Source organism: Typopeltis vanoorti, chromosome 13, assembly GCF_054136105.1.
Source record: "Typopeltis vanoorti isolate ZY-2024b chromosome 13, IOZ_Tvanoo_1.0, whole genome shotgun sequence".
Lineage (NCBI taxonomy): Eukaryota > Metazoa > Arthropoda > Arachnida > Uropygi > Thelyphonidae > Typopeltis > Typopeltis vanoorti.
In genome coordinates this window covers 56,996,321-57,022,839 of record NC_143561.1, presented here as the reverse complement: position 1 = coordinate 57,022,839, position 26,519 = coordinate 56,996,321, and the positions used below count along the sequence as shown (strand labels likewise).

At 31.3% G+C, this 26,519-nt stretch overlaps 1 protein-coding gene and 1 long non-coding RNA gene across 2 annotated transcripts in view; one reads left to right on the top strand and one right to left on the bottom strand.

The window, feature by feature from the left end:
• LOC150100176 (uncharacterized) overlaps positions 1-26,519 on the top strand; it is a 142,513-nt gene that overhangs the window by 79,154 nt on the left and 36,840 nt on the right. Inside the window, exon 4 of the mRNA XM_090402424.1 lies at positions 12,339-12,552. Within this exon, the coding sequence (XP_090258550.1) occupies positions 12,339-12,552 (214 nt within the window). The remainder of the gene's footprint in view (positions 1-12,338; positions 12,553-26,519) is intronic.
• LOC150100177 (uncharacterized) overlaps positions 13,755-26,519 on the bottom strand; it is a 33,890-nt gene continuing 21,125 nt past the window's right edge. Inside the window, exons 3-4 of the long non-coding RNA XR_016549232.1 lie at positions 15,447-15,552; positions 13,755-14,148 (exon numbers count right to left, since the gene is read on the bottom strand). This is a non-coding gene — a long non-coding RNA (uncharacterized LOC150100177). The remainder of the gene's footprint in view (positions 14,149-15,446; positions 15,553-26,519) is intronic.

The following is a 26,519-nucleotide window of genomic DNA, read 5'->3' as shown; positions in this document are numbered from 1 at the left end:
ATTATAATTTCAAGAGATTAAGTAACACGACTAGCGACCAAACATGTTTTTATTTTGCAAAAAAACTATAAAAAGTATGCAATGTAAAAATTGCAAACCCACATAATTTCCTGCCTATTCGTATTAATGTAACAACTGCATTCGGCATTTTAACAGCTTTTAATGAAATATGTACAGATAGAATGCATTTTACGTTATATAGATAGTATGGCTGCCGTTTATATTTTCCTGGCAGTTCCACGTATTTCTTAATGTTACAGTATAGTATCTATAATGTACGCCTTATAAACTTATAATGGTAAACATGTGTGTGTGTATACATCTATGGCTACTGATAAGAATGTAATTAACGTGTTTTTTTTCCCATGAAAAGTATTTAGTATAAATATTAAGTTAAATAATAAAAAACAGTGATGGTAAAAATGATTTTTTAAATTACAGTTCTGTCAAATCAAATATTTTAAGATATTATAAAATATTTTAAGATATTTTATATTTATCCTTATAGTCCTTATAAGGACTGGCTTAAAGGGGCGAAGCAAGATTGCATTTCATATTCCCTGTTGTCTGTAGAGGACAGTGTAAAGATAAGGTGTTATTGAGCTATAAAGCTCTGATCATGGCAAGAGGTAATGGCAAGGTAACAACAATAGCCGAGCCTCAGTTAGAACTTTATTGGCTACAGCATTGCCATCCATTACCCTCCCTGGGTACCCATTTTAGTCGCCTCGTACGACATGCATTAGCTACATTGGTGCTATTCTTATCCCGGCATAAAATGAATTTAAAATGAATCCCCGGCAACCACACGAGATTTATTTTATATTTTTTACATTTTGCAAATTAAATGCATTACAATTTTAAATAAGCTGTGGTGTTAGACGCATTTTTTTCATTAATTACGATTTTTTTATATTTTTCTTGTATTATTTTCTGCAAACTGGATTTTTATTTAAATACGTATTGCACGTATATTTGTAATGTAACTTAAAGTTTAGGTACAAAAAAAAATCGAACGATATAAATGAAATACATACTCGATCTAAATTAACTTTTTATTAAATAACACACACAAAGCATTGTCTGATCTTAATTGAGAGATTTGAAGGTGGTAGGTGCGGGATTGCGAATAGATGGATCAGTAAGCAGCTGTATATTATCATTATTTTTTTAAATTTGCGGATCTGTTTAAAATGAAACATAAAACGAGTAGAAGCAAAATAAAAAAAATAAAAATATCCACATATTTTAAATTTTATTTATCCAGAGAATTATTTCATGAATTTGTGAAAATCAAAAGGCGTTTTACCTGTATATAGGCTTTAAGTACATAATTTTAGTAACTAATTAAGTTTGATTAAGTTAGGTAATAAAATAACTATTAAAATCCTGCTACTATTTATTCAAATTGTTGACTAAAACAACGTTGAAGTTAGAACAATCCATTTCTATAATAGGATATTATTCCTCATTTCTCCAATTCAGGACGACAGAACTGCGGGTTATATTTAATCGCAAATACTGTTCAGCTTGTCAGAAACAAACCCACCAGTAGGTGGAGCCCTGATTCAGCTCAATGCTTTCCATAGAATTTAGAAATATTACGTATCACCCCCCCCCTCTTTCTTTGTAGCATTATTTCACAGCATTGACAGTATATCTTTTTACGCTCCCCGAACGCAAAGATTGCTGTGATGTGGTGTTGACACATAACATTATTAAAGTATCTCTAAAAATGTCAAGTTGTGCCAAATGATTTTGAAGTTTACAGCAACATAAAGTGTGTCATTAATAACTACTTTAAAGACCTGATGAAAGATGTTAACAGTGCACTTCGCAACTTTTTTACAAACTAATAGGTGACAACAAGATTAACGACAAAATTCCAGTATGTGTATGTATGAAGCTGTTAAACACACACACACACACACACACACACACACACACACACACACACACACACACACACACACACACACACACACACACACACACACACAGCACTGAAGTAATTTATCCTTATATTTACAGGTAGCACCAAGGGGCTATAAAAACACGATAAATATAATTTATTGCTTCCTCTCATTTTGAATTCTTGCGCTACATGTTACGAGGGAAGACCTATAACACACCTGTCATTCTCCTTCATCTCTGTTTGTGTAGAGCTCATTACTCTTTACTCCAGTTTTATGACAGAAAATTCAAACGGGCAACTTAAAGCTTTCAAAAAAAAAAAAAAAAAAAAAAAAAAAATCGAAGTTTTCACGTGGAGTCTCTTACTTTTCTTTCCTTTCTTAACATCAAGTGAAGGAAGATACCAGAAGATGATGCCTGTAAACAGAGAAGAGTAACTTGCTAAGCCAGCCAACCAGTTCGTAGAGAAAAGTAGACGTGATCCAGGAGTTGAACTCCCAACATCAAACTGTTTCTATTAAAGGTGTCGATTCCTAGCGATTTGGCATGGATACAGGGACCGGAAAGTCATGCTGTGAGAGAGAGAGAAACATTTTTATACCTATTGGAAAGCGAACAAGAACTTGTAGCTATGATGCAAGATTTCGCGCATTTGTCATTCCCTTGGGAAAATGGAAGAATCTAGAAAAACTTTTCGATCTAGTTTGTGGAGATGCGTGACTTTAGTCCTAAATATAGAAACGAAAACTGAACAGAATTCTTTTAAAGTTTCGATATTTATAATTTTGGATAAAATACAATGTGAAACACGTGATATTTTAGTTTCTGTAAGCGTTGTAATTATAGAAGAAATGGTTTGAGTCAATTCATTATAGAAATTCTTATATATATATATATATATATATATATAAAGAAATGGCAGATAATAACCGACTTCATTGGTGTAATTAATTGTCTGTATACCTAAAAATATTTGTTTCATTTGCCTTTAACTAGACATAGATGAGTTTGTTAAAACTATGAGATACATTAGTGAAATCTTGATTCAAAGTTTATCTCACGTTTTTAGATGAAAATTTATGTCAGTCTATTTCCTGGTTCAAACATTATTATCTCGATCGAATACTCGACCGTTTAACCTACTTAATGTTACAATGGGTAGTAATATTACATAGGAATGTCCTAGTAGGTGTAAGAGTTAAATGTGTACATGTTTTTCAATATATTGGACAATATATTTCAATTATATTAGGTTACCTATTTCCGGAATAGACTTCCTTTTCATTTCATCTTTATCATTCATTTCTTTCTTTATTTTTTTAGCCGTAGTGTCTCAGATTAAAAGCTGGTTTATTTCTTAGATGATAAAAAGCTAAAAACTGTATTATCGCAGCTCTGCTTATGAGAACTGAAGATTATTGTGATTGAAAATTTATTGTGTAGAAATCATAAAGATTCCTTTCGTGAGTTTATGTGCTATTCGTAAATGTAAAGTATCTTTTGTCTGTGTCAGGAGATTAATAATCTGCAGTTTGCTAGCGACTACTGTTCTTTGACTATATAAGCGGATCTTTACTAATTACTAATATCCACGATAAACATAAACCAAAGGGCATAATATCTGACTTAATTTATCTTAATCTTTTAAAATAAAAGATTAACAGTAAGTAATGCACATTTTTTCACATGGTTCAAAAATGAAAAAAAAAAGGATTTTTCACTTGCATTTTAATTATTACCCATGTATTTTTCTTTCTTTGTAAAGCTGCAGTATGTAAATATACAGTATATACTTAATATGATGAAAGAAAAGAGGATCCTTGATTGTTTATCAAGAATCAATACGTTCTTCCTTAGCTCAGCTCACACAGCATCGATGTTGTACGTTTTGCAATCTCTTTTTATCTCGCTCGCTTTTTGTGTGTGTGTGTGTGTGTGTGTGTGTGTGTGTGTGTGTGTGTGTGTGTGTGTGTGTGTGTGTGTGTGTGTGTGTGTGTGTGTGTGTGTGTGATTAATATAAACATTTATGTTTATATTAATCTCAAATATTTCAGCGAAATATTTTTTTAAAGGCTATGTTAAAAATGAATGATAATACATGTTCTGGTATTTAAGATGTTTTTTTTTCCCTCTAAAAGGCGACATAACAGCCGCATGAAACTCTCTGATTCCAATCTTTCAGTTTCTTATTTGGTTTTAAAACAATGCGGGATTTAATAATCCCCTTAATTTAAATAATATATTAATCTATATAATTACATGGATATTAACAGTCGAGACATGGAAGAAAAATAAAGTCCTTTTTCGGACTTCCAGGGTAACAAATGGCAATGCTGTAGCCAATGAAGTTTTAACTGAGGCTCGACTATTGCTGTTACCCAGCCATGACTAGAGCTTTTTAGCTCAACAACACCCCATCCACACAGATTTTCTTCATTCAGATGACGGGATAAAGAGTCAAGGACTCAGTCCATCGCCCAGTTCTTTTAAGAACCTAAGCTAACAGTCGAGGAGGTCGACCGTGAGATGCGGTAATTAATACCCTTGGAGGATAATGGATGGCAATGCTGTAGCCAATGAAGTTCTAACCAAGGCTCGGCTATTGCTGTTACCCTCCTGCCATGATCAGAGCTTTAATAGCTCAATAACACCTTGTCCCTACACTGTCCTCTACAGATAACGGGGAATATGAAAAGCATTCTTGCTTCGCCCCTTTAAGCCAGTCCTTATAAGGACTATAAGGCTAACAGTCGAGAAGGAAAGTACCCGTGTTGCTCCCGGGATAAGAATAGTCCAATGTAGCTCATGCATGTCATACGAGGCGACTAAAATGGGTACCCTGGGAGGGTAACGGATGGCAATGCTGTAGCCAATTAAGTTCTAACTGAGGCTCGTAGCTCAATAACATCTTATCCTAACACTGTCCTCTACAGATAACGGGGAAGATAAAAAGCATTCTTGCTTCGCCCTTTTAAGCCAGTCCTTATAAGGACTAATAGTTGAATGTTTCATAAGTCCTGTAACACGTTACGCATAAAAATAAAACGACTTTTACAGAGTCAGTGCTATGCTTTTTAACCGAAAAATTGTATCACACAAACGAAGAAAAATAAATTCCTATTATTTTAACATATAGTTTTTTTTTTTTTTTTTTACTTCCTTTAAAAAAGGTACAGTGCTGTTCCAACAAAGGTGATTTCTGTCGGCAGCGAATAAATACTTATTCTAAACGTTAATTGAAAAAAAAATGTTAGAAATCTTTTAGCTATTTCGATGCAACTCCATAAAACACAAAACGTGTGGAATGTGTTGATTTGGAAAATCATGGAAGAAACACTACAAATAAATGTACAGTGTGCTTGAAAAATATATTTCCCTAAATAGAAATATAGTGGGAAAAAATATTTTTAACGTGAATTGTTTTATCCTATTACGTGCTTCTATTAAACAAATCAACGTTTGACACAAATAGTACCTCTCCTTTCCAGGGCTTTTTCGTAAACTTCGCATATTAATTCAATAGTAATGGCATGATTCTTTATAGTTTAATGAAAATAACAAACACTCTTTCGATAGGTTTAGTACAAGTGTTTGTTCAGTAGGTTCAGAAACACAAAATATGGATTTGAATAGGAGCATAACATTCCCTTCAAATAGCCCCCATTAAAACCCATGATACAGTTCAAATGTTGAAATGGAATGAATTTTGAACCCGCTGTTCCAAAGTTTCAACTAGATCTTTAGGAAAACTTGAGTTTTGAATTTATTCTAAAACTTTGTTCTTGTTGAGAGTAATTGTGAGTCTGTTAAGAATACTTGTGAATCTTATTCTTAAAATGACACATAGCGCATCGAACATAATCGCAAAAGCTTTTCCAAACTAAAACCGAAGAGGAAAAAAAATAGAATAAATATACATTTCACTATTATATTAACTATTTTTGCCATTAAGATGTAAAAAATATCTTATATCAATATATCTTATATTTTATATCAAATTAAAAAAATCTTACTTCTCTTTTATATCTCTATATCTCCACTATATAAAATAATGTATAGACTGTTGTCTGTACACCATTTACAATCTTACATGCATAAAATATAGATAACTCCATACATCACATTTCCTCAAAAATAATGTAATGAATACACGATTTTTCGTGTATATATTTATAAATCATGTCTTTGTCAGGAGATTAATAATCTGCAGTTTGCTAGCTACTGTCTTTGACTATATACGCGGATCTTTAGTAATAATATCACGAAAAAAACACCCAGGAAAATATTACCCACAAATATGAATTTATTATTTCATTTTGCAATTACTATTTATTATCAGATTCAAAACGCCGATCATTCATTTATTGTTAATCATTATTATTGTTGTCATTTTGAAACTTTTAAGAAACTTATCTAGCCAGATTACACACACAAAAACAGAAATGAATGTTCAGTGTTTTTAAATCTAATAATAAATAGGTCAATTTTAATTTATGAAATGTTAGTGAATTATGAACTGATCCAGTATAACAAAATTTACTTAATAACTACGAAAAGTTAATTTCTCAAATATTTTTCGAGAAATTCACTACTGAAAGTATTTTCATAAGCAACTTATTAAAATGCGTGTAACGTTTTGTTAATTAATATATATATGTATGTTAATTAGACCGTATCTTCAATATTCCATCAAAATATTGAACAATGAAACGACAGTTCTGAAGTAAATCGAAATTCCATTGTTGTGAATAATTGTTGTCATAGTAACGAAATCTGTATTAGGGAAATTTGTTTCATCAGAATTAAAATTGAAAATTTAAAGTTTTTAAATATTGTTCATTCTTGCTAGTTTGATGCTTACCTCTTTACGGAAATCACAATATACGTACTAGTATTCGGTGATACTGCCTTTCTCTTCTATCCGCCATGTCAGATTTACAGTTAGTTCTCTTTAGACTCGGTGACTGGCACTAGTAACAGCAATAAACCGATTATGGCAATGTTACGTAACCTCTGGTCCCGTAACTATTTTCTAAGCGATGCGATTGCACGATAACTTACTTAATAGCAATGTTTGCATCATGTTCAGCTCTGACGTCACGTAAGTGGGTTGCTTCAGTCTACACTCTTGTTGAAACTAAATGTTATATTTTAGTTTATCGCTAAAGTCATATGACTTTAGCGATATGATAATAGCTGATAAGGAGAGAGAGAGAGAGAGAATAGTACAGTATGAACAATGTTTTTGTTTAGTTTGTTTGATGCCACTCACAATTAGAAATTCCATGAAGGTGTTTCTGTTCAGGCTTTCGAATTGTAAAGTTATATTGGCGTGATAATTTGAAACCTTTTAGCTTTAAAGGTAATTATTGTATTACTTGACCTGCATTCTTTAGTAATCTCCCTATAAGTGAGTATAAATAGAAATAGAAGAATTTATTAATCTAGGATAGGGGGGATACAATTTATCTGCTTGAGAACTCTTTATTTGTTAAAATCTATCATAAACAATAGTCTGAGAAGAAAAAAAAAAAAAGACATAAAACTCATGCTTAGCACGTGCCCCGTTTTCGGAAAAATAATAAATATAAACAGAATTGATTAAAAAAAAAAAAAGGAGATTGAATTAGAAATTACAGATGTACTTTCCGACTATTTCAGTAACTAAGTTGTAAAAAAATCTAATCTGTGTCCTTGTTTCCAAAATTTTCAAATATTTCTATGTCTGGGATTCATTTTCTACTCTGTTGTTTAGAACTCCATGGAAAACATCAGCCGCATCCTGAATGGACATCCTATAGAACAAGTCTAAATTTAGACATAATGTTAGTGAAGATAGCAAATTAAATATGAAAACAATCAATAAAATAACCAAAGCTGGTATAATGATCAGCCAGTTGAATAATTTATAAAAGAGAAATTAACCAAAATATTAAACTAAGTATACCAGACAGTGTTGAAACCAATTGTAACATATGGATCTGAGAGTTAGGTTAGAAATAAAACATATTTTAAGCGTCAAAAATTATTTTACGTATCACAAATGAAATCCCACAAATATGAGAGTTCTGAGAGAAAATTAAGGAAATAAACAGATGGCAGAATCATATTAAAACTTGAGATATTAGGAAGAAAGTCGATAATGTTAGCATTCAAGAATGTGTGAGCACAGATAATCTTAAGTGGTGTGGTCACTTAAACAGAATGAGACAAGAAAGGTTAGCTAAATAGGTGTTTGACGCCAAGATAGTAGGGAAAAGACCTGGTGGAATGATTCAGTCAGAAGTGCTCTAGGAGACAGGAAATATAAGATATGACGATATTAGAATTCTAACAAGTGAGAACGTCATTTGGAGGAAAATTGTTATTAGGAAGCTAGGAATGATGCAAACTTAATTATGTAGTATATCAGGAATTGGATGAAGGTGGTGATATAATAAGTTCTATATAGATTAGAAATTTCCACTGCTTATAAGTTATATTGTTCTATGATTCGGGGTTTATTTTGATTGCTACACCATTTTATTCTGCCAGTTTTAAGCGCTCCATATTGCAAAATAAACCACTCGCTTCGACTGTGCATATTGTTATCTAGTTAATGACTGCGCATGTTCCATTCTTTTTTTTTTTTTTTTTCCCTTAGAGAAGTAGTACCATTTGCACCAAATGCGTACAAGAATTACATAAAAAAAAAAAATTAACTCTGGAATCCAATCTCATCTTAGGCAGCATTCTTGGAAATTTCAAAAACTCTTTGTAAGCTCACGAAATGTTTGTAGAAAATGGTTCGCTATTGTGGCTACACAAAATGCTTTTGAAAAATGTTCTTGGCAAACATTATTGCCATGATTTTAATCTGCCAAGCTAAACGCACAAGTTCAATTATTTCCACCCTAAACTATTAGATTGTGTGTCGTAATGCGTGCAAAGCACATTAAGGAGGGAGAACCTCATACGCCGGTTCCCTTTTCCTTATTTACCGAAATTGTGATTGCATGCCAATATAGCGAAGGGCAGGACGCTCTTGATCAAACTGCATTTTAGATGCCTGCTTTCCATTTCGATGGCTCAAAGGCCTTTTATTCCAAGAAAGCCTCGTTTCTTGTTCGCTCCTGACAGGAGAACTAAGTTATGGCAGCATTATCTTAGAATTACGTGTATTGTGATAATACGAAGGAATGGAATCCGCATACCAGGCGCGAGATGACGTCCTCTTTTATGAACGAAGATTCTCCGAGGGAGGCTGCATTTCCTGCCTTTCTTCCACTTGATGTTGTGCAGCGAGAGAGGAAATCCTGGGCTCGAAATGAAAGGCAGCAGACATGGCTTTCCAAATAACTTTCTCTTCAGCTACAACTGCGTGCGCTTTAGACATAATCTTATCTTTCGTTAAAGTTTAAAGGTAGCGTTGATATTTCTTCGCCAATAGGAAGCAAATGGGCTTCTGGTCTTCGCTCTAGAAAAATGTTGCGGAAATAGATGGTATTATATACTGAGCTCCTTGAACATCTTGTTTTTGTTCATCGATAAATTTCCAGAACATTAGAAAAAAATGCAACACCATATTAACTATAATAAATATATAGTCATACATATTTCATAATAACTATGATCATGTGACTCTTTTATAGCAACTGCGATACTTTATCTCTATACTATTATTAGATAAATGAGAGGCAATTAACATATTCTATAGATATGGATATAAAGTCTTCATGCAATCTATCTAGCTACTATTAACCAAATACTTAGCCATTTTAAGTTACCTATACAGTATTTATTTAATTTATCTGGAAATTGTATCAATAATCGACACTAGATGTGTCTATGTTACCACTAGAAAAACCTCTAACCTTTTTGAATTATCACAGTAAATTTATCCTGTAAAGTATTTCAAAAATATTTCTGCCGTTGATAATCAAAATTCTTCCTCATTATTATTTCATTATTTAGTTACTATCTTTTGCAATAAAAAAGAATTAATTTGTTTTAAAAATAGCAACAAAAAAGTGTTTTATTAGTTGTTTATAATGCTGACCGACACTTAAATATGAGGATGGATATTTTTTAAACCAACTACTTTGTTGGGAATTGAAAAATACATGAGTTTGAGTTTATATAACGGAAATTAAAAGAGGTATCGAAGTCAGCGTCTTTGAATTTCAAATATTACTATACAATCTCAGATAGTGATATCTACCACAATGAAGTAATACAGATATGTAAACATTACCTTGTTGAAACAAGACAAGTACTAACGAACAATGCAACCAACTATAGACAAAGAAAGAACGTAGGCTGGCACTGAAATATCATACTTAGTGCTACTCTGATGAAATAATAGGGTAATTAAAATATCCTATTCGATTCGTGTATACAGAGGAATATGTTACCAACTCTTCTGTAGAATGCTGGGTATTTTATTGTAACGTTGCCGTGAAATATCCACACAAAATAAATTTTCATGGTAAAATTTGAAACTTGCATTTTCTAATAATAATAATGATAATAAATCTTTGTCGCATACAGAAGTGTCATTTTAGTACCTGGTTATTCATCCTCTTTGAACTATTAGCAAAATGGCATAAACATTTAATTAACTGATAAACTTAATGTTATTATTATTATTATTATTTTAATCCTGTGAAAGACTGAAATCATATTATTATTCAAAGAATGAAAATCGCAAAGACTAATCTAAAAACCTCACTTCGCCGATCTTTAAAATAAAATTCCGAACATTTTTATGTTAGTTAAGGAATACAACAGTCGACCATATTTCGAATCCTATCATATGCATGATTGAATATATATAATTATTATATAAGATTAATATTGGTGTACTTATCTAGTTTTCTTTAATAAATAGTAAGATGAAATACTTCTTTCTTCGTTTAAACTATTTTTGATTAGTTTACAATTTATTATTTAGAATTGAAGTTGTAACTCAAGTGCAGTTCCTCAAGTGAATGAATGCTTTTAGAATCTTGGACTCTTTTTATGTTAACTTCTTGCATGAAAAGTTTGAGTATCTTAGAATGGCATTGTTAAACCTTGATTTCCTGTTGCAGATGCATGCGCTTCTCTATTTGTTATCATGAGAAAATTTCAAAGCTTGGAAGACTTTATAAACATCCACGACTCGACGAACTTCGAACACACAATCTATTGATTGGTCAAATGCAGGCTTTATCCATTCGGCTATATTCTGTATTTCTTAAAGCTAAACAACGTTTTTTTTTTTTTTTTTTTTCACTAAAAGAAAAAATCCACATCGTTCATTTATTCATAGTGTGCGCTATTCAGATAACTACCAATCACTCATCAACAACAAACGAAGAATTTGAAATGCTAATATTCTGACTTTTTCATAATAAAACATCGTCAATTGTTAAAATTCGCTTTAAAAAAAGGATTACCTGACTAAACGTTTTTTACTGAATTTTTAAAGTACTTTCTGTATCTTAAACATTTTCAGGTGTTTTATAAATAGGTGTCGTGATAATTTAATAAAGAAAATATAATAGATAGACCGTTGAATTAAATTAAGCTTTGTATTGCTAGTTGCACCAAATATCTATACTCAATCAAATTCTGGCAGAATTAATTCATGTTTTTTCTTTCTTTTTTTCATTTTTATTCATTCATTCACAGAATTTTAACTGCGTACGCAGAAACAGTTTTAATAGGTCTGTAGACAGAGAAAATTAATTACAATGAAATGGAAATCACCTTATAATATAAACTATTTGAGCAACGCAGTTATAAAACAATGACCATGAATATGAACTTGTATTGTTAACGAACTTGTTATGTATACTAAACTCGCAAATAAACTACAGGAAAATAAATATATAAATAAATAAATATCATTAAAAGTTATTACTCTGATGGATGTTCTGAACCGAAAACAATCGTTGTAAAGATGCATTTAGTTCGGTTTGCTTTATGAATCTTTTCTTTGCCATCATGGCGTCTCTATATTGCGTCAACGTGTCCTAGGGATTCATGGGTCAGTTTAATAAACGTTTCTTAGAGTTGAGAATGCATTCAAACTTCTGTAATAAAAACAATATCTCTAAGTCTATCAAAACTGGAAGCGATTAGCTACAAAATGTGATGATTACCTTTGCTGTTATTACTTTTTATCTCTCCAATATGGTTTTCGTATGGGGAAAAAACTATTTTCCGCTCTTTTCATGCAGTACTAAACATCTCTGGGAACCGAACAAAGCTGCTTCAATGTCCACCGTAATTATTATCGTCTCTAATTTCCACATCGTTAATATTATGGGACAATGAAATAGGAGATTTAGCCCAAACAAAGAAGAAATACAATTGCAGTTTGGTCTCTCTGAACAACAAAATGATGGCAATTATCGGAGGAATATATCTTTACAATGTGTAATTACCTTGTTTTCTAGGAGGCGTCGACTGGCTGCTTTCTCCGTCATACATTGGGCAAGAAGGTCGGCTGTCCACGTAAAAATTTCCATGTGGCCAATCTTATTGCGCCTATTTCAAATGGCCACTCCTTTGTCCCCTTATGACGTCATCACAGTAGAGACTGCTTGGCATCTCAGAACTTTAATGAGGCTCTTAGACAACATGGCTGATTGTACCTCAAGTCACATGCAGGTAAGATTTATACGAGTTTTTTTTTTTTTTGTGTATATTTTCTATCACAAGCTAAGTTAACTGGGACATGAACGTTTTCTATTCAACTGTAAATTTTTTTCTATCTCTTTCTTTCTCTCTCTCTCTCTCTCTCTCTCTTTATGTGTATTTTGCTATAAACTTAACGGGAAGTCCGAATAAGAAATGTTTGGGAACGAAAAAACGAAAGAAAAACAAAACTTTGATATTTATATTATGTTTTCAACGCTTTGTACTGTTCTCATGCATTTCTGTCTTCTCCCTTTGCCTCGATGAGTTCTTAAGATAAATAATGTTTTTCTATTGAACACAGATGTGTGACTTCTATAGAACCAGATGTTAACTTCTAAAGACCAGTGTCACCGATTTAATTAAACTGCTTGTAAAGAAAATAATTTTTAAAAAGTTATAAAAATTGAAGGTACGCTTTCAGCTGTAGAAGTTTATCATCAGTCCGATTATGCAGCATTTATTTTATTTTATTTATTTATTTATTTATTTATTTGTGATTTATTTTACATTATAACATTGGCAACATCCGAACACGTTTTTTTTTTTTTTTCCCCGTGTTATGATGACGTGTGCAATTGTTGAAAATTAGCAAGAAGTAGGTATTAAAAGAACTGCATTGTTTAATTAACATAAATGAATTTTTGTAACAATTTTTAAATTTTACCAGATATAATATATAGCTTTTTAAGTTCGAATTGCAGTATTATATTTTCTTGCACAATACCAATTTAAACTTTTCTTAGTTTCTTAGCAATATATTATTAAAATACTTCTCAAAAGACCTTGTCCGGAATTGTTATATGAAGTTATCGAAAGACAACCCATACAACTTTTAAAATATAATCATAAAGAAAAAATATTTAATATAATATAATAAAATAAAACTAATAAAATATTATTTAATTATTTATGTTTATGAAGTTATTGTTTTCAAAATATACTTTCTAATACACCATTCGTAATAATATATCCCTTCTATACAAGATGTTACACATTTGCAGTTTCTATGTGATATTTGTTCTGGTTGAAAATAAATTTGTTGCGGTCATGTGATTAATTATCAAAGTTAGGAAAAATGACAATGATGTATATTTGTTATCAAATAACAATAATGTCCTTTTAAAAGGCTTCAGAAATGCTTGTTAATTTTTACAGAAACCAATCTCTTATGGAGAGAGAGAGAGGGTGCTTTATTTATATACATTCTGTGTGATTTTAATGGTCAGTGGGTACTAGATATTCTCTGTGAATTTAGTTCCTAATTAAAGAAAATGTAATAGGTATTATCTACAACAAATAACCGCAACATGCAACAATACAAGCATTTATATAACATATATTATGTAGAAATTCGTTTCATACATCGATATAACCACCTTTTGAATTTTACTCCAATGTTTCTTTGGTGGTGTTGCTGTTGCAATATATTGATTAACATATTCCAGGCGATTGACTTGCACACGTTTTGGGAATAAGGGAAATTACTGAGTGCACTTTAAAGACTGCTTAACTTCCACTAAAAGGGTTCGTTATTAATTCATGTCGTTGAAAGAAGCTTGGAGGAACCTGAAAATAAAAAAATTCGCATTAGTTCGTGTCAAATTTCAGTTTTAGTACACAAACGTTGACACTGCCTCGGTGTAATTCTTTAGCAACATTTAGTATCCAATAATTAACAACAAAAATTATACATAATATATTTGTTTAATAGCAAATTACTGAATGTATTTAATTTGAGGAATTACGATCGAAGCGACTAAAATTATAAAGTCAGTCTGGTGTTTAAATGAAATGTGTGTTATCTCATCTACTTTGTCTGTTTGTTGTTTTTTTAATATGAAAAATCTGAATTTCCAAAATCATATTTCAGAAAAACATGCTACAGAATGTATTAAAATTAAGTTTAGGGAAGTATAATTAACTTATTTGAATAAACTTTTTTATTATTGTAACATCATTCTTTCACACTCTCTAACAAAACAAAAGTTGCGTAGCCTGACGAAATATTTGGAAATCACATTCTAGACTTCATCATATTATACTGAATTAAATAACAACAACAAAAAAAAAAAAAAGCGAACCGATGGTTGTCATGAAAATGACATTTTGTTTTCCTATCTTTATCATCTGTCCTCTAATAGACAGCTGACTTCCTATTTGCAGTTTAAGGATTGCGTCAATAATAAAATGCTTGCCAGTAAAACCGGTGACAGAAAAGGGTTTGATTTTTATGCTTTTTGGTTGTGCATCACTCGATACCTCACAAGTGCATTTTTATTAGAATTGTGTCCAATAATTTTAGAATTGAATTTTCTTCTATTTCTCGCGAAATGTAATCATTTTGAACGAATCTAGAATTTGCAACGAAAGAATTGCACTAAAATAGCTAATATCATGTGGATATGATATTTTTTTTCTCGTCAGAATTTTTATGAAATGAGGTTAAAAGAACTGATTTTATGGTGTGGAATAAAAAAATCCTTCATCGAGAAAGTTGTTTTTAATTTTTTTTAAAAATTTTCCTCAAAGTTTTTGAAATTAAAAATCTTAAAAATGTTTAATACTGAATTTTAAAAATAAAAAAAAATTAAAACATGGACTGGATTTTTGTATGCCAAAACATGGCATACAAAATATGGCATGACCAAATATCGTGCAATTTAAATTAATGAAAAGAGAGAGAGAGAGAGAGAGAGAGAGAGTACTCTGAACTTTTGTATTTAAAAGATTCCTATAAGATAATTGAGTTGCGACAGATATCATTGCTTTTTTGGTAAACAGACAAACCGTGATTGCAAACAAACAAACAAAAATAATAATAATTTCGCTGTGAATTCAGATATAGAAAATGAAGTAAGACATACCTTGTTAACAAATAGTCAATGAGAAATTGTTACAAATAGTCAATGAGATCTGCAATTGACTGAAAGAACTGGTGTTCTTGTACGTGTTCAAGTTCCTTTTCGACTTCTTAAAAAAAAAATAAAATAAAATAAATAAATAAATAATTGACTATGTTGCTAAGCGAATTTACGTGAGAAATAATAAGTAAAATTCTCGTATTTCTATATAATTACTTATCATGTATAATCACTTACTTATAATTGACTTAATAATTCATTTATAATTACCTAATCACTTATACTCACAATTCAGTTTACAAGAAAAATAAGTCATAAAAAGATCATAAGGAAACGCATTGAATACTAGATCTTTGAAGTTTTACTATAAAAGTCACTGCGTTTTAAACGGAATACCCTAAGTATTTGGTAAGAAGCTGGCGAAGATATCATAGCTTTCAATTCTTAGTAATAAATATCTATTATTAAACATGAATTTAATGATACCAGTATTCAGTGACTAGGGTGTATATAACATGACAAGATGCTCATTGTGTTACAGAATATTTGCAATATCAACTGAAATATTTTTGTACTTATTCATATATTGTTTACTGCGCTGGTCTATGTATTATTTCTAATCTTTTGTTTTGCATCGGATTGATTGCAAAAGGACACTATACATGAACAAAACGACCTATGCCGATTCTCAAAATTCTGTGGTTTAAAAGTATCATTTCGAAATCAGTAAACTAGACAACAGAATACCCTAAACATGATGCTTACAAGACAGAAGCTCACTTCTCTATTATAATCAAAAAACAAAATTCTAAATATAATAATTCAGAAAACATCATGTTTAGGGTACATTGCATTCAGAAAACAATGCAATTTCAGTTTTTTTCTTTAAGTAATTAACTATTTCACTGCTTAAAATATTTCGAATGAAACAGCTCAAACAAAGAGCAGTTGATTCCTTCCCCCCTCCCCCCCCCTCCTCGCATACCCACCTGCGGTGTGAAACAAACAGATGTTTTCAGAGTTAGGTTGTAACTAGCTCTGTTATCTGTTTTTGGGTATCTGCTCACGTCTTCATATTCCTTGCAAAAGAACGAACGTTATATTTTGATGCAACAGTCAGTGAATGCGAACGTTTCTTTAGCATGTGATCAGAATGGATTTTTCTTGAACAAAAGGGCTGAAATATTCCTCTCGCATTGAACATTCATATCACCAGTGGGCTGTTCTAAAAGAGGGACAACAGTTTAACAGAGGTTATCAGGCAATCTCCTCCTCTTTAAGACTCTTGTTTTCCTGCTTATAGGGGAGGTAAGTGACATCACGTATGTCTACTATTTATAACAATATTTCGGAGCCATAGCGTGCTTTGACTTAAAAATAGCATTAAGTAACATTCAGTAATAACAAAATACAGACAGTGCTGTAATAATACAATCTATTCAGAAATTAGAATACAATATTTAGAAATTTAAAAAATTTTAAAAATGCTATGACAGACCTTTGTTTACAGTATGGTACTATACACGATGGCCTATAAGTTAAGAAAGAGTCAAAACATTTAATTTTTTTTATTTATTAATTTTTTTTTGTTATAATGAAATACAGAACATGGATTTTTTTTTTTTTTGGTTATAAAAAACCACTTATTTTAAACCCTTTCGTGACTTTTGGACAACCCTATATTTAACAGTCAGGCAGGTTTGAAAACTAAACTGTGTCGTGTTGTAAGAAGCAGGTTTAAAATCAATCAATAAACGGATGAACCATAACACAGGTCCTTAGTACTGGAGTATTAGACATTTGAATGATTAAAAACATGTACAATGTCATGAACTTTGATATGCAGGGGGGAAAAAAACATTGAAGGAGAATGAGAGTAAAACATGACATAAAACAACTTGATAATTGTTTTTATGTGTGACACACGTGCTCTCTCTATAGTAGACAACACAAAACATGCAATATGATATCTTATAGTAATGGCTATGAAGTGTCATTCGATCGTCTTAATTAAATTACCCCGGAGTTGCCATGCAATACCCTAAACTACATACTTACAATTGGTTATTACTTTGTAACATAATCTCCAGCGAACAGTAGCTCTCCTTTGACATTGCCGGTGATATATTATTTTATATTAATTTTACTGTGTGAAATTAATTTTAAACATCGCAGCCTAAAAATATTTCTTAATTAAGCCTGCTAGTCAGTTATGAAATTGAGGATATTTTCACAGTTTTTGGAAGTTTACTAAATTAGAAATCTCAGGTAAACAAGTGGATAATTTCTCATGTAATTCTTTATTTATTATCATATTTATAATACAGCGTTATATTTACATTTAACGTTTTCCTCACATCAAATATTAATCTACAATTATACAGAGATAGCTTAATATTTCAGGTATAATATAAAAGTTATACACTATATTTATAAATTACGTTTATGTTTATAAATAAATCATACGTTGTTTATGCTATTTCATTCCCCTTTCTAAATTTAAAAGCTTATAAAGTATTCTGGTTTTAAATTCTCTAATTTTTATTTAAATTTTATTTCAGAAGACGTCTTTCGAATGAGTTATAGAATTTATTTATAAATTAGTGACAGAATGTTTTTTTTGGGGGGGGGGGGGGAGATGGACTGAGTCCTTCATCTGATTGAACAGAATATGTGGATGATGTGTTATTTAGCTATAAGTTCTGGTCATGGCTGGGTAACAGCAATAGCCGAGCCTCAGTTAAAACTTGATTGGCTACAGCATTGCCATCCGTTATCCTGGGTTCTTCAAGTTCGCTACTCAGGCTCTCTCAGTGAACTCAGAATATATATTTTAAGTCATAGAATTTTTATAAATGGTAATATATATTTTACTAAATTATTATTGGGTAATACGTGTCACAACTATTATCATTATTATATTTATTACTATATATTTTATAAATTAATTTTTTAATCAAAACATTCGACTTCATATATCATGATTAGTTGCTAGGGTATATTAATGCAACTGATGATTATCAGGAAATGTTTATATGTTAGCATATTAGGCTGTCAGACTGTTCCACTTTCACCATATAAAACTTCAAGTTATCCATTCTTAAGAAATATTAAATTTTATCATTTTTTTTTATTACAATAACCGTTGAGTGCTTGTTATAACAGTTGCTAAGTGTTAAACACTGCCTGGATGTCAAGGTTTAAAATGCTAACTGCAGACTAAATTGTAGTCTAGCACAAAAAATATGAATATCTACTTCCTGTACAAATAGTATTCAAGCATACGGAAGAAACGTTAGATGTAAACTGTTTATTATATTATATTACATTATACCAATTAACCTCATTACATTCCTATTGAACTTCCGAAACGAGCGTATATTATGATACTGTGTATATTATATATTATATTATGTAAATTATAATTGGGATGGGGATGAATGTTACATTTTTGAGAGACCTGAAGAAAGTTTATTTCAAACCATTCATGAATTTAAGCCATGTCATCGCAGTGATTTCATGCAGTTTTTCACTCCACATCTGATAGTCCTTATAAGGACTGGCTTAAAGGGGTGAAGCAAGAATGCTTTTCATCTTCCCCGTTATCTGTAGAGGACAGTGTAGGGATAAGGTGTTATTGAGCTATCAAAGCTCTGATCATGGTAGGATGGTAACAGCAATAGCCGAGCCTCAGTTAGAACTTCATTGGCAACAGTATTGCCATCCATTACCATCCACGGGTATTAATCACCGCATCTCACGGTCGATTCATTCCACTCTCCCTCACCACATCTGATTCTTAAAAGAACTGGGCGATGGACTGAGTCCTTGACTCTTTTTTCCGTCATCTGAATGAAGAAAATCTGTGTGGATGGAGTGTTATTGAGCTAAAAAGCTCTAGTCATGGCTGGGTAACGGCAATAGCCGAGCCTCAGTTAAAACTTCTTTGGCTACAGCATTGCAATTTATTACCCTGGAAGTCCTAAAAAGGACTTTTTTCATATCATTCCCACCACCAGATCTGTCTGATGTTCTTAAAAGAACTGGGCGATGGACTGAGTCCCTGACTCTTTATCCCGTCATCTGAATGAAGAAAATCTGTGTGGATGGAATGTTATTGAGCTAAAAAGCTCTTGTCATGGCTGGGTAACGGCAATAGCCGAACCTCAGCTGAAACTTCATTGGCTACAGCATTGCCATTCGTTACTCTGGAAGTCCTAAAAAGGACTTTTTTTCTTCTTATCAGACCCAATAAGAGATCCATCAGATCTGTCTGATGCTTTTCTACTTCCAAAGCTATAATTTGTCCATTATATTATATATTAGGTGTCTTAAAATATCTAAAGTTTTATGTCGAATAAATAATATAAAATATTATTATTTCAAATCTAAGAAACATAATGAAACGCTACTTTATTATAAAAAAATTATTATAATAACAGTTGTTTTACGGTAGTATCTAAACGCAGATTCCTGAAGTACACGCCATTGGATATGTCACCAAATTTTTCATAAGCTAAGATCAACCTAGCTTAGATATATGTGCAGTGATATTTAAATATTTATTGAAATTGACTTTAATTTATCCATTATAGTTAACTTTGCTTTTCGAAAACAATGAATTGATTTTTTAGTTATTTTTTTTTGAATAATTATTTTAAGTTTTACCTATGCGAATAATAATGGTAAAGTAAAAGATTATTAATTGATCTATATAAAGGGGTTGTGATTGAATTAATGTTTCCACCAATCAATTTCACTTGCTAAATTTCATTTATAAAATGCCCAGAATTTTATTACCTATGGCCAGCAGACTTAGTTACTAGAAGAGTGCGAAACTTATTTGAAAGATGTTCGTACGTCGTTAATTTGTAACATTTCATATGTGGATGAAGACATATCATAATTAATGAGAACACGACAGCTGAATTCTTTTTCGTTTTGACATTATAATTTCTTCTACACTTGAAAAGATTGTTGTAGCTGAAATTATGTTATGTCATTTATTATGTTTAAAAGTAAGAAAACTGTCACTGCAAATTCTGTAATTTATGATAATTCGAGCACTTTCGCTCGTTATTGAAATTGAAGACGATTAAATCGCCCTCATGTGGCAGGTTATTGAGACTTAAGCGGTTGCTCTCGTGGTTAAATATAATCATTCATAATCGTGTTTTGGATTTTGCCACAGTTTTCGACGATTTCCCTCTTTTTAAATTCCTTAATAAATTCCTTAAATAAATTCCTTAAATGCCTTCTTAAACACAGAAGATAAAAGAAATAACTCTAAACTGTTTTTTTTAAAAAAATCTCGATAAAGTGCTTTGACGTCATAAAAGAAACATTTTTTTTTAATTTAATGCATATTTAAGACGTACTATTTAAATTATTTCCATATGAGGTCATGGAAATTTTAATTATTGAAATAACAAAGCTATATTTGCCCCTTCCCCATCACAGTATTTTTCTAGGGAATCAAGTTACTCCACAAAGTGGCATCCGTGGAAGATAAAGACTAGAGCGTCATTTGGCTCGCAGGGACCAAGTCATGAGTGTACGACAGTGTAATTATAGACGCCAGCACAGGAAGGAATCACCATGAAAATCAACTGTCTGGGATTGGATAGAGAAGCCTCTTGGAGACAGACTGACAGTGTGCAGCAAACCGGGAGCATGAGGGCTCTATTTCAACGGGAAAAAAATCGTGATTTTAGCCTGATTAATCCAAGAAAATCTTCGATGAGCGTCATTATAACGTAATACATTCAAAATAAGAGTTTATTATGCATTCAAACATCCACAGTGGTTAAAACCATTAAGAACTATGTCTTCCCCATATTACCATAGAACTCATGCAGCAAAGGAGGATTATAATGGCATGGAGGTTAAGCCTACTGGATGCTACTGACGATGCACACATAAAAGATTATTGCTATGCAGCAAAATTTCGTTGAATCAGACTACAAGAAATCAAAACTATAGTTTATACCTATCCTATTATTTATCAAGTTATCAGTTCAAATAATAATAAAAATAGTTTCAAATCACACTGCTGAGTTTACTTTAAATTGCTTTAAAGGTGGCGTGGCGCTGTTTTCTGTGCTAAATATTCACTTGACGCATATTTTCCCGGGCTTTGTGAACAATAATCAATGCAAAACTATAGCTTGCTATCTGCATATTTAAGTACGCGTTTATAATTTAAAGAGGGATACTTACTTCAATAAATACTTGTTATGAATAGGTGATTGAAACGAATGAAAACAGAAATTTACTATGATCCATATATAATCAAAACGTGAATTTCATGATATCATTCTTGTATAGCGATGCCGTTCATTATCTCGTCAATCAAACTAGTTCTTTTTTTGGTTTATGAAACGGGCATTGTGTGAATTTTTTACTTACTTTGCCGCCAAAGTAAGGTGGTCAGGTAGTTAAAAAGCAAAAAGGAAGCCAGTGATGTTGAAAAGTTGGAAGAGAAAAGGCTCTTTCATTAAAGAGCTATGAGTTATAATTCATGTGAAATAATTTATAATTAATATTTATAATTTGTATCATATGGCTTATAATTGATCATGGAATAAGATATTTGCTACTTGTTTAACGATTAAAATGAGAACATCTTATTTATTTTTAATTTATTTTTCCTTCTATATAATTCTTATTTATTATAGTCACCTTAATATAAACGTATAATTTTATTTTTTTATTAATTAAAATAAATAATTTACTAGTATAGAAGAAAATTAATTTACGCACAAAATAACCTGAATAATTTACTTAAAATGTAATATAAAACATATTTATATATTTGTTCGGCATATACACGGTTACATCCAGTTTTTGTCGATGAGTCTCCTAAATCAGTTATTCAGCTGATAAACAGTTAACGAGAAATTAGCTAACAGATTCCATCCTGTATGCAACTACGTAAAATTATTCGAGCTGGGGAAAAAAAAAAAAAAAAAAAAAAAAAAAATATATATATATATATATATATATATTTGAAATAAAAATGTTCGACGTTTCATTTTAACGGTGAGATAGGGAACATCTCTTAAACAATCAGATGTTCACAAGCATGGAACGTAATTAGCTGGCAATCAGTATGAAATATTACACATAAAATTTGGCCCGTTAACATGCGTTTTCTATTACTGTGATCCCAAAGAAACCTAGTACTACATTTTAGAGATGGACGGAAAATTGAGAAGAAGATGAAACTTCTTAGTATCAGATTTGAATACCAGTAGTTTTTTTTTTTTCCGGGAAACACGAGTGGAGGTTACCTCAAAGGACTGCAAAATAACAACAGAATTAAGAGAAGAAAAATTGTTCCAAAAACTGAATGTTGAGCTGCGAATAGCTATAATAGCAAGTTTAAGAGAAAGAAGACAATAACTCATACTATTTTCCAATGGTTAGCGATTGAATTCCCAACAAAAACACTCACTAGGCGTGTGCTACTTCACTTGTATTAAGAAAATTAAAGCTATTCAAAATTATTAATCCAAGACAGAAAATCATTTCGCAAACTTTAGGAGTTTAGGCGAAGAATGTTGTTGATTATTTTAATTACTATAGCTATGAATCACGTGTATTATTGTCTGTAAATTGGGTAGATAGGTTTGCATGCTGTGGGGTGAAAAACCTTTCCACGTTTGTAAGAAACCAGTTAACTATTTTTTTCCCCTCTACGTATAGTATTCTTCTTCTTCGATGCAGTAGTCTGTCGTCAAGAAAATTTCATTTTCTTTGAGTGTGTCCCTCCATTTCGTCTTTGATATATTTACATTTTGCCTGTTGGATTCCAGACTTATCATTTTTATGATTCTGTTTTTCTGTCATGCCTTCAATATATTATTATTTGATACTATCCTTTTTATTTCTAGCCATTCGTTTATTGATTTTTTGTTTCATTTAATTTCTTCCGGATGATGTCATTATTTCTTTATTTATTTTATTCAGTTTCGTCCGACCATGTTCAGTAATAATATTCATCTGACAATTCTTTATATCAATGGATAATATTTTATAGGTAATTTATCCTCTTTCTGGTTCCACGGAATTTGGTTTAATATTATCTGATTTATATATTAGAACTCTGGCTTCGGTACGCAAATATTCATTTTTTCACGTTGGTTGTTCGTTTACACAGTTTATTATCTTTGTAACTTAAACATTAATTTAAAAATAATAAATAAAACCCTGCGTATGGTATAGTATATCTTAAACTAAAATATTTAGTTTTAGAAATAGCCTAATCATCTTCATTTGTGTCTCAAATTAATGATAATCAGTATCATTTATCAAATTGAAATATGTTACCATTAAAATATCTTAGTGTATTTTTTTCAGTTTTTTTATCTTCTTCTTCTTGGCTTTCCGTAATAAACAATTGTTTGCCTGTAACGTTTTCAAGGGTTTAAAAAGTCTTCTGCCCTTCTCCTCCTGGGTCTTCCTCTTGGTCGGTATCCCTTTGGTTAATATTCGGTTTTTATATTCGTTGCAATTTGTCTGCATGTTTAATACTGCACTCGCACATGCGTGAACATTTGTCATTTTTGCGCATGTGCAATGCTACAAGTGCAATTGTTACAAGTTACAATTATAAACCAAAATCAGGCACTCTGCAAACAAATAAAAATAAGATAAGATATTTGAAGTTATTAAACATAGATTTCATGATCTTTCTACATAAGCATAAAACATAGGGAAAACTAGCAATTAAATAAACCAAAACAAATTTTAGACATCGATCATATTTATATTTTCTATAGAAACGTAAATTAAATTACAAAATAATAAAAGCGTTTAAAGTATTTGCTAAAATAAAAAGCCAAAAGTCTCAGTTCGGCGATGCAAAATTATATAAGTGGATATTAGATCCAGCACCTTTATTAGATAACGTTTAAAGTATTTTTTTTTTAAATATTATTAACGAAAAACGACGAGAGAATTGTGAATTGAAGAATCTTTATTTTAGAATGAAACCTACTAATATGTATAGTCCTAACGTGAAACGCGGCCAATTCTCATATATAAGACAAACAGATATCAGAATATCAGCGGTGCATACTGTCAGTGGCATGGATAACTTACGGAATTCCAAAGAGGTGTTTTCATAAGATGCCATATAAGGTCTATTCATTCATGGTATCGGTAAAGGAAAGAATGCATTATCGAAAATCAACTGCGGGCGACATAATCAGTTCATAGAATGGTGAGAGTGTCATCGCAGCCAAGAAATAGCCAGGAAATTGCCACCAAGGGAGGATAGGGTGCTTGGACTGGTATAGTACGGAAATGTTGACAGTTCAATGTCAAAACAATTAACCAGGAATCGAGCTGTACAATCTCGGTTTCTAGGTCAGGAGCAGTCACATACGTCAACCATCAAAGATGACAAAGAATAGCACAGCCTCCGCTGGTAAGAAAAAAAACTTAAGAGGATCTTTATCTCAGCCCAACAGAACATTGGTTGAAGACCAACTCTGTCGTGTTCTGTACCACTTATATATTTTCTGGTATACAGAGTATGTGTAGAACGTGTGGAAAGTATGATCAGACTACAGGCGAACACTTATGCTATTATAAAGCTGATTTCGGCATAGCATATGCGGACTGAAACAGGGGCAAGAAAATGGGGGTTACTTCTTTAATAAATCCTCAAAAATTAGACTTTAAACGGAGACAAATTCGACTCTAGGTAATAATTTTTATTTTATTATTATTTTTATGGGCAAACATAAAATATGGTTCATGATTATCTGTTTTAATTTAAGATACTCCATTTTAATAGTTTCAGTGCAGCAACTAATAATCTGTCACCGAATGGCTCATATTTTGAATACATTTTTTTTTTTTTTTAACCATCAAAACTTTGATGAAAATTCCTGCAGCTAGTCAATGATAACAGAGATTAAATCGTTTCGGAAGGTATATATTAAACACAATATTATAATCCGTCATTGTTATATAATTTCATTCCATTGTATTAAACTTTCAATCAATTATAGCTCATAATTGATTGAAATTATGAGCTATAATTTCAATCAATTGAAAACTGGCTGCCGAATGGTTATCATACCCGATCTCCAACCAACAGTTTTGCAGGTTTTAATCCCGTCGTGAGTACGGATGTTTGTGATTGCCTGTAGATTGGGAATGGGTTTCGCCTCCCTACTTATTGGAGGCTTGAAAAAGTTCCATGTTTGGTTTCTAGATCTGAGTTTGTAGAGTACGTAAAAATAAATTTAAGGAAAAAAATGAAAAAACAATAATCCTTAGCCTGCCCATGGTACCCAAGTACTATATGTTTACTATTTTCATGGATAGTAAACACATAAAAAAAGTAGATATAATTCGATATTAACGACACACTAGTGTAATTTGTTTCAGAGCTGAGTGGCTCAGATATCCCAGTGGGAAATTTTCATTTAAATTACCTTACATTTTCACATTCAATGCCATGACATTCCTGGTGGGAGAGAGAGAGAGAGAGTTTAACCTAATTTGTGGTGAGTCAACGTATTGGGACACACACACACACATGATACTAAGCAACAATATCATTTTTTTTTCAAGAAAGGGCTTTCTGGAAATGTTTTGCGATAACATTTTATTAGAAAATATCTCGACCTATTCATCATTAAATATTCGAGAATGGCAACCCAAATAATCTGTCTCAAATCGCTAAATGCAAGACATCCATAAAATGCATTAGTTGCATTTTGTTAATAATTTTATTCACAAAACCTTAGCTAAGTATAAACATGAAGCTATAATATTTTTATAAGCTTATATCTATTTTGTAAGCACATACTCATAATATTTTGTATTAGCTTATATTGTAATATCATAGAGTTTATAATTATGTTATAGTAAAATTAAAATTTTTTCTAATTACATATGTAATTAGAAAAAATTACATGTGTAATTACATTTTTTCTAATTATATATATATATATATATTATTACACATTGCCGTGCAATAATACAGGAAATGCGAACCATGATAGATGTGGAAATGTTTGAAAACTAGTAGAAGATAATTATAGATTATTATATCTT